Raw genomic sequence first — 16,901 nt, 5'->3', positions numbered from 1 at the left:
CTAAAAAAGAGGAAGACAATACAGCAGTTAGTAAAAGATCAGACCTGTCTGGAGTACAAGATGAGCTGTGAAAAAATCTAATGCAAATCACTTGTGAATGTGCCTATTTATTGTAGAGTAACTTTAACGTAATTAATCTGACGTGGTTAAACCCGGTAACAAGCTCTGCATACCTGCAGTCGTCTCCTCCAGTGCTGATCACATATTTATCATCATAGGAGAAGCGAATGTTGGTCACGTGTGCCGAGTGCCCAAAGTAACGCTTGTGTTTGGCCTGTAGAGGATCAAAATAAGTATTAATTAAACACTTTTTTTTTGTTTGCCAATGCTCTCATCCAGAGCACTTACAGGAGCAATTAGAGTTAAGTACTTTGCTCAAGGGCAAATAGTTTTTCATCCAGTCAGCTCGGGGATTCAAACCAGCGACCTTTCGGATACTGGCCCACCTCCCCACTTGGGGCAGCCCCAGCCAGCAGTCTGTGTTCTATGGCTTCAGTAACTACATATCTTTAAAATCTATCCCAGTGATGTTGAGAGGAAGTGAAGCACTCACAAACTTCTCAGTGCAGGGAAAGTCGAAGAGCTTGACCAGTCCAAAGTCGTCCCCGGTGACCACGTTGAGGCCGGCGTGGGAGACACAGGCACAGTTGACGTCAGCCTTTTCAGCATTCCGTGGCCAGATCCCCAGCACCTCATCTCCCAGGATACTGAGAAGGAATGAGAGAGAGGAGCCATGCTCAGACTGCAGAATATGCTGAACAAAACCACAGGCCTGCCAGTACTGAGAGGACATTAGTCCACCAAAGAATAACCTTTTTAAATGTTTCCTCCAAGTCAACTGAATTACTATATCGTACTCTTCTCAGTAGTAAAACATATGCAACATATATAAAACATTAAAAAATATTCCTGCATACTGTAAAAGATCTCAACCAGACATTTGTTTTTCTGTTCATGTTTCGAAATAAGTATGCTACGGTCTATATGCAGAATGTATTTTAACCCATTAACCTTGGGGAGAGTGAATTTAGAGGATGTTTGGGGTCTATTCATGAGAAGTGAACAGTGACTGCTGTGCTGCAGACAGTATTGATTGACCTCCATTATTCCATTGATCAATAACAGACACCCAAACACAACTACAAAACATGTCTAGGTGTGCCCACTAAACTTCCGTACACAAACGTGCCCAGATGGCTTCAACGAGCCTAAAGCTCAAAAATAAGTTGAACCAGCAATGTTTTTGTAGGGCGATTCCCTGATCCACCTCTACGCAGACAACACCATTCTATATACTTCCGGCCCGTCCTTGGACACTGTGCTATCTAACCTCCAAACGAGCTTCAATGCCATACAACACTCCTTCCGTGGCCTCCAACTGCTCTTAAACGCTAGTAAAACCAAATGCATGCTTTTCAACCATTCGCTGCCTGCACCCGCACGCCTGACCAGCATCACCACCCTGGATGGTTCCAACCTTGAATATGTGGACATCTATAAGTACCTAGGTGTCTGGCTAGACTGTAAACTCTCCTTCCAGACTCATATCAAACATCTCCAATCGAAAATCAAATCAAGAGTCGGCTTTCTATTCCGCAACAAAGCCTCCTTCACTCACGCCGCCAAACTTACCCTAGTAAAACTGACTATCCTACCGATCCTCGACTTCGGCGATGTCATCTACAAAATTGCTTCCGACACTCTACTCAGCAAACTGGATACAGTTTATCACAGTGCCATCCGTTTTGTCACTAAAGCACCTTATACCACCCACCACTGCGACTTGTACGCTCTAGTCGGCTGGCCCTCGCTACATATTCGTCGCCAGACCCACTGGCTCCAGGTCATCTACATGTCCATGCTAGGTAAAGCTCCGCCTTATCTCAGTTCACTGGTCACGATGGCAACACCCATCCGTAGCACGCGCTCCAGCAGGTGTATCTCACTGATCATCCCTAAAGCCAACACCTCATTTGGCCGCCTTTCGTTCCAGTTCTCTGCTGCCTGTGACTGGAACGAATTGCAAAAATCGCTGAAGTTGGAGACTTTTATCTCCCTCACCAACTTCAAACATCTGCTATCTGAGCAGCTAACCGATCGCTGCAGCTGTACATAGTCTATCGGCAAATAGCCCACCCATTTTTACCTACCTCATCCCCATACTGTTTTTATTTATTTACTTTTCTGCTCTTTTGCACACCAATATCTCTACCTGTACATGACCTTCTGATAATTTATCACTCCAGTGTTAATCTGCAAATTTGTAATTATTCGCCTACCTTCTCATGCCTTTTGCACACAATGTATATAGACTGCCCATTTTTTATTTTTTTTATTGACTTGTTAATTGTTTACTCCATGTCTAACTCTGTGTTGTCTGCTCACACTGCTATGCTTTATCTTGGCCAGGTCGCAGTTGCAAATGAGAACTTGTTCTCAACTAGCCTACCTGGTTAAATAAAGGTAAAATAAAAAAAATAAAAAAATGTTTTTGTACCGCTTCACCTTGCATTCCCATATTACGAGTGAGATATTATGTTTAGCTCCCGTTGTTGACGCCATATCGCAATAATGTTACCATGCAATATTTGCATTCTTTACTGAATATTGATCTCAGTTTGATTTTGGAGAGTATGTGAGTTATTAAATTCCAGTGACTACAATGAATCATTCTACCTGGTCCAGGTGGCCCAGGTGATCCTCTCAATCACAGTCTGTTCTGTTACCATTTTCCCAGAAGGCATCTCATGCACCTGGCGCTTATAGTTTCCTGTGGACACCTGTCGACACACAGCCAGTGACACGTCAGAATACACATTCATGCATATGCACACAACCAGAGGTCAGAATATTGTAACTGCCTGAAATACATCAGTCATCTAGTGTACTGTGCCTTAAGAAAGTATTCATACCCCTCGACTTATTCCACAGTTTGTTGTTACAGCCGGAATTCAAAATGGATGAAATGCATTTTTTCCCCTCACCCATCAACACACAATACCCCATAATGACAAAGTGAAAACATGCTTTTAGAAATGTTTGAAAATGAAATGTAATTTACATACAGTATGTATTCACAGCCCTGAATCAATCAATACATGTTAGAGTCACCTTTGGCATCAAATACAGCTGTGAGTCATTCTGGGTGGGTCTAAGAGCTTTGCACACCAAGATTGTACAATATTTTCCACATTGTTGTTGATCATTGCTAGACAGACATTTTCAAGTCTTGTCATAGATTGTCAAGACGATTTAAGTCAAAATTGTAACTATGCCACTCAGGAACATTCAATGTTGTCTTGGTAAGTAGCTCCAGTGTATATTTGGTCTTGTGTTTTCGGTTATTGTCCTGCTGAAAGGTGAATGTGTCTCCCAGTGTCTGTAGACTGAACCAAGTTCTTTTCTAGGATTTTTCCTGTGCTTAGCTCTATTACGTTTCTTTTTATCCTAAAAAACTCCCTAATCCTTGCAGATGACAATAACATGACACAGCCACCACCATGCTCGTAAATATGAAGAGTGGTACTCAGTGTCGTATTGGATTTGCCCCAAACATATCACTTTGTATTCAAGACAAAGTGAATTTTCTTTGCCACATTTTTGGCAGTTTTACTTTAGTCCCTTATTGCAAACAGGATGCATGTTTTGGGATATTTATTCTGTACAGGCTTCCATCTTTTCACTCTGTCATTTAGTTTAGTATTGTGGAGTAACTACAATGTTGTTGATCCGTCCTTAGTTTTCTATCACAGCCATTAAACTAACGGTTTTAAAGTCACCATTGGCCTCATGGTGAAATCCGAGTGGTTTACGTCCTCTCCGAGAACTGAGTTAGGAAGGACGCCTGTGTCTATAACTTGACCATGGCAAACTATACTTGTCCCTCCCCTTCAAGGCACAGTCACATGTACTTGTAATTGTACGCTGAGGACAGGTTAAATTTAGAAGGCCAAGTCACCATCGTACTCTTTCTCTGGTCTTCATGTGGCAGTCATAGCGACACTCCGTAAAAGGGCTAAAGCTTTCCGTAACAGCAAAGAATGGGTCTGAGTCTATAGGAATACCTGAAATACCTCCGATAGGGCTCCTTTTTTAGTACACTGAAGCCTGTCAGGTTACTCTGGGGGCTGCTCCACGCTACTGTTAACTAGAAGGGGACTTGGCCATAAACGATTATGACCTGCCTGCCATATATGTGTGAGTCTAAATATAGACGTTTTCCACTCTCAGCATGCTTTGGAATGGATATACGAGTATCCATCATGGTGAGAACACACTGTGCAACATGATCAAATGGTCAAGATGGCTGTATTAAAAAGACAAACACTGACACGGTTGCCATGATGGTAAAAAAAAAAAGACTTTTAGACTATTCAAACATAATGCAGCAAAATAAAATGGACCTCATTCCACTATCTATTTTGTGTGGTTTAGAAAATCCAGTATGTATGTCAGCCTATCAAAACCCCCATGGCTTGTAACAACAACAACAAGACTTAGTCTGTTTTTAAAACCCCTCCAGCTGTATTCTACTTCCCGTTCAGTGTGGCATACCTCGATGAACCTGCTGTCTGCAGAGAAGTCCATCTGGATAACGAAGCTGGAGATGTCCTTACAGTAGCCCACGCGGTTGAGTGTGGGGCCCAATGTAAGGTCATACAGGTCAACCGTACTCTCCACTGAGCCCACTGCCAGGAGGTGTTTGTCTGGACTGAACCTGAGAGGGTCACAGAATAGACATACTGTACATAATGTATATATGACATTGAACCACACAAACATTCTCATAATTAAAATGTAATTGACTGGCCTTTAACTGACCTAATGCCATTTAAAATTAGTTCACTTCCCCCTTTTGGTTAAATCAGTCTCCACAGTTTGAAAAAATAAATTGTTTAATTTTGGTTAGTTGTTTTCTTGGTTCAAACCACAGGTTAAATTGGGAATTCAGATTTTTTGGGAGCCATATTTTGGGATTAGGGTTGAGCCAGGGTTGAACATAAGGCTATGGTTAGAGTAATGCAAAATTTGGGTTAGGTTTGTGGTTGAGGATAGGCTTAAGATTGAACAGGGATTTGGACATGAAGCACTGTTAGGTTTGTGGTTGAGGCCAGGGTTGTTGGTTAGGGTTGTGGGTTATGGTTAGGGTTGTTTCCAGGGTTGTGCTTGAGGCTAGGGTTGTTGGTTGAGGTTAGGGATGTGGCCAGGGTTGTGGTTGAGGCTAGGGTTGGGGGTTAGGGTTGGGTTGAGGTTAGGGTTATGGTTGTGGCTAGGGTTAGGGTTGTGGTTAGGTTTGAACCTAGGTTGAAGATGTCAAAGGTTGCCTCCCGGGTATTGTATTGCAGCGCCAGCTGTGCCACCAGAGACTCTGGGTTCGCGCCCAGGCTCTGTCGTAACCGGCCGCGACCGGGAGGTCTGTGGGGCGACGCACAATTGGCCTAGCATCGCCCGGGTTAGGGAGGGCTTGGCCGGTAGGGAAATCCTTGTCAAGGTTGCCAGGTGCACGGTGTTTCCTCCGACACATTGGTGCGGCTGGCTTCCGGGATGGATGGAGCTGTGTTAAGAAGCAGTGCGGCTTGGTTGGGTTGTGTATCGGAGGACGCATGACTTTCAACCTTCGTCTCTCCCGAGCCCGTACGGGAGTTGTAGCGATGAGAAAAGATAGTAGCTACTAACAATTGGACACCACGAAAAAGGGGTAAACATTTTTTTTTTTAAGATGTCAAAGGTTAAGACAACAGGGTTCTAATATCCCATAACTCTTTTAAGACAACAGGGTTCTAATATCCCATAACTCTTTGAGAAAATGGTGCCAGAGTTGCTAGTTAGCAATGGTGCTAGTCATTATCAATGGCACTGGTCCAATAAATTTGTTTATTTTCGAATGCTGCCTGATGTAATAATTACGTTGGGTTAACCTGTATATTTTCGACCTAGGGTTGAACTGGGATGAGGACATGATGCTAGGGCAAGATTTACTACCAGGATGTGGACATGAAGCTAGAGTTAGGGCTGATGCTAGGGTTAGTTATTCCCAGGATGTGGACATGAAGTTAGAGTTAGGGATGATGCTAGGGTTAGTTATTGCCAGGATGTGGACATGAAGTTAGGGTTAGGGCTGATGCTAGGGTTACTGCCAGGATGTGTACATGAAGCTAGGGTTAGTGCCGATACTAGGGTTACTGCCAGGATGTGTACATGAAGCTAGGGTTAGGGCTGTTGCTAGGATTACTGCCAGGATGTGGACATGAAGCTAGGGTTAGGGCTGATGCTAGGGTTACTGCCAGGATGGGGACATGAAGTTAGGGTTAGGGCTGATGCTAGGATTACTGCCAGGATGTGGACATGAAGTTAGGGTTACTGCCAGGATGTGGACATGAAGCTAGGGTTAGGGCTGATGCTAGGATTACTGCCAGGATGTGGACATGAAGTTAGGGTTACTGCCAGGATATGGACACGAAGCTAGGGTTAGGGATGATGCTAGGGTTACTGCCAGGATGGGGACATGAAGTTAGGGTTACGGCTGATGCTAGGGTTAGGGATGATGCTAGGGTTAGTTACTGCCAGGATGTGGACATGAAGTTAGGGCTGATGCTAGGGTTACTGCCAGGATGTGGACATGAAGTTAGGGTTAGGGCTGATGCTAGGGTTACTGCCAGGATGTGGACATGAAGTTAGGGTTAGGGCTGATGCTTGGGTTAGTTATTGCCATGATGTGGACATGAAGCTAGGGTTAGTGCTGATGCTAGGGTTACTGCCAGGATGTGGACATGAAGTTAGGGTTAGGGCTGATGCTAGGGTTACTGCCAGGATGTGTACATGAAGCTAGGGTTAGTGCCGATACTAGGGTTACTGCCAGGATGTGTACATGAAGCTAGGGTTAGGGCTGATGCTAGGGTTACTGCCAGGATATGGACACAAAGCTAGGGTTAGGGCTGATGCTAGGGTTAGTTACTGCCAGGATATGGAAACAAAGCTAAGGTTAGGGCTGATGCTAGGGTTACTGCCATGATATGGACATGAAGCTAGGGTTAGGGCTGATGCTAGGGTTAGTTACTGCCAGGATATGGACATGAAGCTAGGGTTAGGGCTGATTCTAGGGTTCGTTACTGCCAGGATGTGGACATGAAGCTAGGGTTAGGGCTGATGCTAGGGTTAGTTACTGCCAGGATATGGACATGAAGCTAGGGTTAGTGCTGATGCTAGGGTTACTGCCAGGATGTGGACATGAAGTTAGGGTTAGGGCTGATGCTAGGGTTACTGCCAGGATGTGTACATGAAGCTAGGGTTAGTGCCGATACTAGGGTTACTGCCAGGATGTGTACATGAAGCTAGGGTTAGGGCTGTTGCTAGGGTTACTGCCAGGATGTGGACATGAAGTTAGGGTTAGGGCTGATGCTAGGGTTACTGCCAGGATGTGTACATGAAGCTAGGGTTAGTGCCGATACTAGGGTTACTGCCAGGATGTGGACATGAAGCTAGGGTTAGGGCTGTTGCTAGGGTTACTGCCAGGATGTGTACATGAAGCTAGGGTTAGTGCCGATGCTAGGGTTACTGCCAGGATGTGGACATGAAGCTAGGGTTAGGGCTGTTGCTAGGGTTACTGTTAGGATGTGGACATGAAGCTAGGGTTAGGGATGATGCTAGGGTTAGTTACTGCCAGGATGTGGACATGAAGCTAGGGTTAGGGCTGATGCTAGGGTTACTGCCAGGATGTGGTTATGAAGTTAGGGTTACTGCCAGGATGTGGACACGAAGATAAGGTTAGGGCTGATGCTAGAGTTATTGCCAGGATGTGGACACAAAGATAGGGCTAGGGCTGATGCTAGGGTTACTGCCAGGATGTGGTTATGAAGTTAGGGTTACTGTCAGGATGTGGACACGAAGATAAGGTTAGGGCTGATGCTAGGGTTACTGCCAGGATGTGGACACAAAGCTAAGGTTAGGGCTGATGCTAGGGTTACTGCCAGGATATGGACACAAAGCTAGGGTTAGGGCTGATGCTAGGGTTAGTTACTGCCAGGATATGGAAACAAAGCTAAGGTTAGGGCTGATGCTAGGGTTACTGCCATGATATGGACATGAAGCTAGGGTTAGGGCTGATGCTAGGGTTAGTTACTGCCAGGATATGGACATGAAGCTAGGGTTAGGGCTGATTCTAGGGTTCGTTACTGCCAGGATGTGGACATGAAGCTAGGGTTAGGGCTGATGCTAGGGTTAGTTACTGCCAGGATATGGACATGAAGCTAGGGTTAGGGCTGATGCTAGGGTTACTGCCAGGATGTGGACATGAAGCTTGGGTTAGGGCTGATGCTAGGGTTACTGCCAGGATGTGGACATGAAGTTAGGGTTAGGGCTGATGCTAGGGTTACTGCCAGGATGTGGACATGAAGCTAGGGTTAGGGCTGATGCTAGGGTTACTGCCAGGATGGGGACATGAAGTTAGGGTTAGGGCTGATGCTAGGATTACTGCCAGGATGTGGACATGAAGTTAGGGTTACTGCCAGGATGTGGACATGAAGCTAGGGTTAGGGCTGATGCTAGGATTACTGCCAGGATGTGGACATGAAGTTAGGGTTACTGCCAGGATATGGACACGAAGCTAGGGTTAGGGATGATGCTAGGGTTACTGCCAGGATGGGGACATGAAGTTAGGGTTACGGCTGATGCTAGGGTTAGGGATGATGCTAGGGTTAGTTACTGCCAGGATGTGGACATGAAGTTAGGGCTGATGCTAGGGTTACTGCCAGGATGTGGACATGAAGTTAGGGTTAGGGCTGATGCTAGGGTTACTGCCAGGATGTGGACATGAAGTTAGGGTTAGGGCTGATGCTTGGGTTAGGCCATGATGGGACATGAAGCTAGGGTTAGTGCTGATGCTAGGGTTACTGCCAGGATGTGGACATGAAGTTAGGGTTAGGGCTGATGCTAGGGTTACTGCCAGGATGTGTACATGAAGCTAGGGTTAGTGCCGATACTAGGGTTACTGCCAGGATGTGTACATGAAGCTAGGGTTAGGGCTGATGCTAGGGTTACTGCCAGGATATGGACACAAAGCTAGGGTTAGGGCTGATGCTAGGGTTAGTTACTGCCAGGATATGGAAACAAAGCTAAGGTTAGGGCTGATGCTAGGGTTACTGCCATGATATGGACATGAAGCTAGGGTTAGGGCTGATGCTAGGGTTAGTTACTGCCAGGATATGGACATGAAGCTAGGGTTAGGGCTGATTCTAGGGTTCGTTACTGCCAGGATGTGGACATGAAGCTAGGGTTAGGGCTGATGCTAGGGTTAGTTACTGCCAGGATATGGACATGAAGCTAGGGTTAGTGCTGATGCTAGGGTTACTGCCAGGATGTGGACATGAAGTTAGGGTTAGGGCTGATGCTAGGGTTACTGCCAGGATGTGTACATGAAGCTAGGGTTAGTGCCGATACTAGGGTTACTGCCAGGATGTGTACATGAAGCTAGGGTTAGGGCTGTTGCTAGGGTTACTGCCAGGATGTGGACATGAAGTTAGGGTTAGGGCTGATGCTAGGGTTACTGCCAGGATGTGTACATGAAGCTAGGGTTAGTGCCGATACTAGGGTTACTGCCAGGATGTGGACATGAAGCTAGGGTTAGGGCTGTTGCTAGGGTTACTGCCAGGATGTGTACATGAAGCTAGGGTTAGTGCCGATGCTAGGGTTACTGCCAGGATGTGGACATGAAGCTAGGGTTAGGGCTGTTGCTAGGGTTACTGTTAGGATGTGGACATGAAGCTAGGGTTAGGGATGATGCTAGGGTTAGTTACTGCCAGGATGTGGACATGAAGCTAGGGTTAGGGCTGATGCTAGGGTTACTGCCAGGATGTGGTTATGAAGTTAGGGTTACTGCCAGGATGTGGACACGAAGATAAGGTTAGGGCTGATGCTAGAGTTATTGCCAGGATGTGGACACAAAGATAGGGCTAGGGCTGATGCTAGGGTTACTGCCAGGATGTGGTTATGAAGTTAGGGTTACTGTCAGGATGTGGACACGAAGATAAGGTTAGGGCTGATGCTAGGGTTACTGCCAGGATGTGGACACAAAGCTAAGGTTAGGGCTGATGCTAGGGTTACTGCCAGGATATGGACACAAAGCTAGGGTTAGGGCTGATGCTAGGGTTAGTTACTGCCAGGATATGGAAACAAAGCTAAGGTTAGGGCTGATGCTAGGGTTACTGCCATGATATGGACATGAAGCTAGGGTTAGGGCTGATGCTAGGGTTAGTTACTGCCAGGATATGGACATGAAGCTAGGGTTAGGGCTGATTCTAGGGTTCGTTACTGCCAGGATGTGGACATGAAGCTAGGGTTAGGGCTGATGCTAGGGTTAGTTACTGCCAGGATATGGACATGAAGCTAGGGTTAGGGCTGATGCTAGGGTTACTGCCAGGATGTGGACATGAAGCTTGGGTTAGGGCTGATGCTAGGGTTACTGCCAGGATGTGGACATGAAGTTAGGGTTAGGGCTGATGCTAGGGTTACTGCCAGGATGTGGACATGAAGTTAGGGTTAGGGCTGATGCTTGGGTTAGTTATTGCCATGATGTGGACATGAAGCTAGGGTTAGTGCTGATGCTAGGGTTACTGCCAGGATGTGGACATGAAGTTAGGGTTAGGGCTGATGCTAGGGTTACTGCCAGGATGTGTACATGAAGCTAGGGTTAGTGCCGATACTAGGGTTACTGCCAGGATGTGTACATGAAGCTAGGGTTAGGGCTGTTGCTAGGGTTACTGCCAGGATGTGGACATGAAGTTAGGGTTAGGGCTGATGCTAGGGTTACTGCCAGGATGTGTACATGAAGCTAGGGTTAGTGCCGATACTAGGGTTACTGCCAGGATGTGTACATGAAGCTAGGGTTAGGGCTGTTGCTAGGGTTACTGCCAGGATGTGTACATGAAGCTAGGGTTAGTGCCGATGCTAGGGTTACTGCCAGGATGTGGACATGAAGCTAGGGTTAGGGCTGTTGCTAGGGTTACTGTTAGGATGTGGACATGAAGCTAGGGTTAGGGATGATGCTAGGGTTAGTTACTGCCAGGATGTGGACATGAAGCTAGGGTTAGGGCTGATGCTAGGGTTACTGCCAGGATGTGGACATGAAGTTAGGGTTAGGGCTGATGCTAGGGTTACTGCCAGGATGTGGACATGAAGTTAGGGTTAGGGCTGATGCTTGGGTTAGTTATTGCCATGATGTGGACATGAAGCTAGGGTTAGTGCTGATGCTAGGGTTACTGCCAGGATGTGGACATGAAGTTAGGGTTAGGGCTGATGCTAGGGTTACTGCCAGGATGTGTACATGAAGCTAGGGTTAGTGCCGATACTAGGGTTACTGCCAGGATGTGTACATGAAGCTAGGGTTAGGGCTGTTGCTAGGGTTACTGCCAGGATGTGGACATGAAGTTAGGGTTAGGGCTGATGCTAGGGTTACTGCCAGGATGTGTACATGAAGCTAGGGTTAGTGCCGATACTAGGGTTACTGCCAGGATGTGTACATGAAGCTAGGGTTAGGGCTGTTGCTAGGGTTACTGCCAGGATGTGTACATGAAGCTAGGGTTAGTGCCGATGCTAGGGTTACTGCCAGGATGTGGACATGAAGCTAGGGTTAGGGCTGTTGCTAGGGTTACTGTTAGGATGTGGACATGAAGCTAGGGTTAGGGATGATGCTAGGGTTAGTTACTGCCAGGATGTGGACATGAAGCTAGGGTTAGGGCTGATGCTAGGGTTACTGCCAGGATGTGGTTATGAAGTTAGGGTTACTGCCAGGATGTGGACACGAAGATAAGGTTAGGGCTGATGCTAGAGTTATTGCCAGGATGTGGACACAAAGATAGGGCTAGGGCTGATGCTAGGGTTACTGCCAGGATGTGGTTATGAAGTTAGGGTTACTGCCAGGATGTGGACACGAAGATAAGGTTAGGGCTGATGCTAGGGTTACTGCCAGGATGTGGACACAAAGCTAAGGTTAGGGCTGATGCTAGGGTTACTGCCAGGATATGGACACAAAGCTAAGGTTAGGGCTGATGCTAGGGTTACTGCCAGGATGTGGACATGAAGGTAGGGTTAGGGCTTATGCTAGGATTACTGCCAGGATGTGGACATGAAGCTAGGGTTAGGGCTGATGCTAGTTACTGCAAGGATGTGCACATAAAGCTAGGGTTAGGGCTGATGCTAGGGTTGCTGCCAGGAGGTGGACAGGAGTCTAGCCAAAGTGCTCCAGGTAGCTCCTATGTCCCCTCAGTTCTTACCTGATGTCCTGTATGGCAGCACTGCGGTCTCGTTTCTTGCCCCACATCTTGAGTGAGTTGGTGAGGAGGATGATGAACTCCCCATTCTTCATGCCCACAGACACCATCTCACCATCAGGACTGTAGCTGGCACACTTGGCTGGGTGGCCCAGGCTCACCTTGTTCAGCAGTTTCTAGCAGGGAAATGGACGCAGGGTTGTAGACAACAAAACATGACATAGGACGGTATTTTGCCATTCAACGGTTAACTAAATTCAGGTGCAAAGGAAACCAAGAACACAAACCTATTTACACACAGATTTGTGATTCAAAAAAGTTGTTTCTGCAATAAATCAATTAAGACATTCAACGTAAGATCAAACGCAACTTCATAGCTCAGCAGACCATTGGAACCACATAGTATTTATTTGTACTGTACCTTGTCGTCCAGGTCCCATATGCGGATGGTGCTGTCGTCGCTGGTGGAGATGAACAGGTTTTTAGAGGGGTGGGTGGCCAGGCCCCAGATCTCGCCCTGCATGTGGCCGTTGATCAGGATGTTGGACGCAGCGTTCTTCTCTCCCACCTCAATGATCTCACCATCCTTTGTACCTACCAATATCTTACCCTGGTAGACAGGGACACAAGAAGGTTACTATTTTTAACCCTTCAAAATCCTAGCTATAGACTTAGGGCTCGCTTCAATCCATATCGCTAAGAGCGTCTGCTAAATGACTAAAGTATTATACACTGCTCAAAAAAATAAAGGGAACACTAAAATAACACATCCTAGATCTGAATGAATGAAATATTCTTATTAAATACTTTTTTCTTTACATAGTTGAATGAACAAAATCACACAAAAATTATCAATGGAAATCAAATTTATCAACACATGGAGGTCTGGATTTGGAGTCACACTCAAAATTTATGTGGAAAACCACACTACAGGCTGATCCAACTTTGATGTAATGTCCTTAAAACAAGTCAAAATGAGGCTCAGTAGTGTGTGTGTGGCCTCCACGTGCCTGTATGACCTCCCTACAACGCCTGGGCATGCTCCTGATGAGGTGGCGGATGGTCTCCTAAGGGATCTCCTTCCAGACCTGGACTAAAGCATCCGCCAACTCCTGGACAGTCTGTGGTATGGATGGAGCGAGACATGATGTCCCAGATGTGCTCAATTGGATTCAGGTCTGGGGAAGGGGCAGGCCAGTCCATAGCATCAATGCCTTCCTCTTGCAGGAACTGCTGACACACTCCAGCCACATGAGGTCTAGCATTGTCTTGCATTAGGAGGAACCCAGGGCCAACCACACCAGCATATGGTCTCACAAGGGGTCTGAGGATCTCATCTCGGTACCTAATGGCAGTCAGGCTACCTCTGGCGAGCACATGGAGGGCTGTGCGGCCCCCCAAAGAAATGCCACCCCACACCATGACGGATCCACCGCCAAACCGGTCATGCTGGAGGATGTTGCAGGCAGCAGAACGTTCTCCACGGCGTCTCCAGACTGTCACATGTGCTCAGTGTGAACCTGCTTTCATCTGTGAAGAGCACAGGGCACCAGTGGCGAATTTGCCAATCTTGGTGTTCTCTGGCAAATGCCAAACGTCCTGCACGGAGTTGGGCTGTAAGCACAACCCCCACCTGTGGACGTCGGGCCCTCATACCATCCTCATGGAGTCTGTTTCTGACCGTTTGAGCAGACACATGCACATTTGTGGCCTGCTGGAGGTCATTTTGCAGGGCTCTGGCAGTGCTCCTCCTGCTCCTCCTTGAACAAAGGACCGCTATCCTGCTGCTGGGTTGTTGCCCTCCTACGGCCTCCTCCACGTCTCCTGATGTACTGGCCTGTCTCCTGGTAGCGCCTCCATGCTCTGGACACTATGCCGACAGACACAGCAAACCTTCTTGCCACAGCTCGCATTGATGTTCCATCCTGGATGAGCTGCACTACCTGAGCCACTTGTGTGGGTTGTAGACTCCGTCTCATGCTACCACTAGAATGAAAGCACCGCCAGCATTCAAAAGTGACCAAAACATCAGCCAGGAAGCATAGGAACTGAGAAGTTATCTGTGGTTATCACCTGCAGAACCACTCCTTTATTGGGGGTGTCTTGCTAATTGCCTATAATTTCCACCTGTTGTCTATTCCATTTGCACAACAGCATGTGAAATATATTGTCAATCAGTGTTGCTTCCTAAGTGGACAGTTTGATTTCACAGAAGTGTGATTGACTTGGAGTTACATTGTGTTGTTTAAGTGTTCCCTTTATTTTTTGAGCAGTGTATATATATATATATATATGATATTCAATTAAAATCTCTATCTCTCTCTCTCTATATATATATATAAAACATAGTGACAGTACGTTTATTTCAGAAAGGATTGTTCAGGGAGTTGCTTTAAGATTAAACATCTGCTGTAGACATGCTCAAAGTCTCTTTCACTGCTGTGTGCCCTGGCTGTGCTGAACTCACCTTTCCTCGACAGACGGACCTCACACACTCAACAGTTTGGCCCGTCTCCAGCTGGAACGCTCGGCAACGCTTCATCTCCTGGTCCCACAGTTTCACTGCACCGCCCTCCTTTGTACTGAAAAAGTGCATGCACGCACACACACACACACACATGCAAACACACCATCATAATCATCAATGTATCATCATCATAGAGCATAGAGGGTTAACCGAGATTCAGAACTATTCTTCATGTAATCCAATGGAATTCCAGATGTGATTTTTGGTGCTAGTGTGCCTTGTTACTTTAGGTGGGATTAATGGTGTTGTCTCAAGTAGGTCAGTGTTATAAAGATATCATTCTGATTGTCAGTAGTCTTGGCAGCAGGTAGCCTAGCGGTTAAACAAATACTTTCCCTGAGTCCGATGAACTAGTGGACACCATTTTTATGTCTGTCTCTGTGTCCAGTATGAAGGAAGTTAGTTAGGTAGTTAGCGTAATGACTGGAAGTCTATGAATATCTACTACCATACTAGTAGAAAAATGGCCTCATTGCCAAAATATCCCTTTAAGAGCATTGGGCCAGTAACCGAACAATCACTGTTTCAAATCCCTGAGCTGACTAGGTGAAAAATTGGTCGATGTACCCTTGAGCAAGGCACCTAACCCTAATTTCTCCTGTATGTCGCTCTTGATAAGAGCATCTGATAAATGACTCAAATGTAAACTGTAAATGGTCGTGCAGCTGTACGGTACTCACGGCCTCTCCTTGCCCCCTGTGACGATGAGGCCGTCCCTCAGTGTGGTGTACATGGTGAACACTGGCCCGGTGTGGGCTTTAGCCACGACACGAAGCAGGAAGTGGTCTCTCCACACGTACACATCCCCATTTATAGCACCTGTGAATGTTAGGTTATTCTGGAGGAAGAGAAACCACAGCTCAGGATCACGAAACCGTTTAATGGATCTTTGAAATGAATTACTACCCATTAGGGTAGACTAAAGAGTGTCAAATTCTGTCGATACTCACCGCACCAAAGGCCACAGACAACATGGTCTGCATCCTGCCGTCCTCCACTGAGCCCACCACTCCCTTCTTATACATGAGAGAGCCTCCAGCTAGTGTCCAGAACTTGATGTGCTTGATCCCAACAGACACGAACTGAGAGTCGGAGTCTGGCCGGAACTCAACTACGAAGATCCTGTCTGGATGGCCACCTTTACTGGTCACTTTAGCACCTGGACAGGGTAACCCAAACAAGCACAAACACTCCTATGACCTGCTATTTACAGTTACAGAGTGATATCTAACAACATTGTTAGGATTAGCAATCCCAAAAATGCCCAGACCCAGATCTAAGCTGTAGCCTACCACCATCTCAGTGAATATTACCAGGGTCAGAATGGCTCACCTTCCTGCCAGCGCCACACAGTGATGGTGTGTTCAGGCTCCACCCCCACAGAGAGCAGCAGCTTTCCCGTGGCGCTGAAGTTGACGTAGCCCACCCCCTTGGCGTGAGAGCAGCGCAGGATGGACAGCGTCTGTTTACTCATGGCGTCCCACACATGGATGGAGGGGGTGGTGCCTGGAGCACAGAGAAAACCACCATTGTCTGATCCAGTATACAGGGCTACAGTATGGAGCAGTCCAGGGCAATTGATTGGCTGTATTATAGTACTGGGTAAAAAAGGTCAGAAAAGTAGGGTTGAATACAGAGGGATAACTACTGGAGGATAGAAAATACAGGACAGGCCACTGGGAAACTGCAGGAGAACAGCAATAAGAGGGTAAACCTATAGGGGTGGTTTCCCCGACATAGATTAAGATTTTTTTTTCATTGAGCTTGCTTTTTGATTGTAGGACTGGGATTTATCTGTGTCCGGGAAACCGGCCCATAGGCATAGTAAACGTAGGGCACACTGTAAAGGTCAATCTGGACGGGGGGTTTACCTGGCAGGTCTGTCACTTCACCTGTGGTGTGTGAGCGATGGGAAATTAGGCAAAAGAACAAATTCAATCTAAAGTGAGTGCCTTCTCAGATGCTGCTGAGGGCCATGATGTTAAGCACCAATAAAAATGACTTCTAGCAACAAACAAAATGTGTCAATGTAGACTGAACAGGTCCTCAACAAAGTCCCAGAAAAATGCTATGATAAGGCTAAACATGGGCATTCAATATCTCTCTCTCTC

General features: G+C 46.7%; 1 protein-coding gene across 3 annotated transcripts in view; it reads right to left on the bottom strand.

Annotated features, from left to right (window-relative positions):
• Positions 1-16,901, bottom strand: part of LOC115135014 (echinoderm microtubule-associated protein-like 6) — a 134,307-nt gene that overhangs the window by 2,916 nt on the left and 114,490 nt on the right. For 2 of the 3 annotated variants that reach the window (XM_065023129.1, XM_029669186.2), the window contains 11 exons: positions 16,662-16,682; positions 16,123-16,296; positions 15,741-15,949; positions 15,471-15,628; positions 14,731-14,845; positions 12,685-12,873; positions 12,267-12,439; positions 4,555-4,717; positions 2,677-2,780; positions 554-707; positions 174-274 (listed from right to left, as the gene is read on the bottom strand). In XM_065023129.1, the coding sequence (XP_064879201.1) occupies positions 174-274; positions 554-707; positions 2,677-2,780; positions 4,555-4,717; positions 12,267-12,439; positions 12,685-12,873; positions 14,731-14,845; positions 15,471-15,628; positions 15,741-15,949; positions 16,123-16,296; positions 16,662-16,682 (1,561 nt within the window). The remainder of the gene's footprint in view (positions 1-173; positions 275-553; positions 708-2,676; positions 2,781-4,554; positions 4,718-12,266; positions 12,440-12,684; positions 12,874-14,730; positions 14,846-15,470; positions 15,629-15,740; positions 15,950-16,122; positions 16,297-16,661; positions 16,683-16,901) is intronic. The other variant, XM_065023128.1, reaches the window with a different exon arrangement.

This window comes from Oncorhynchus nerka, linkage group LG10 (genome assembly GCF_034236695.1).
Source record: "Oncorhynchus nerka isolate Pitt River linkage group LG10, Oner_Uvic_2.0, whole genome shotgun sequence".
NCBI classification, from domain to species: domain Eukaryota; kingdom Metazoa; phylum Chordata; class Actinopteri; order Salmoniformes; family Salmonidae; genus Oncorhynchus; species Oncorhynchus nerka.
The sequence above is the reverse complement of the archived record's forward strand: the minus strand, read 5'-3'. Positions and strand labels throughout refer to the sequence as shown.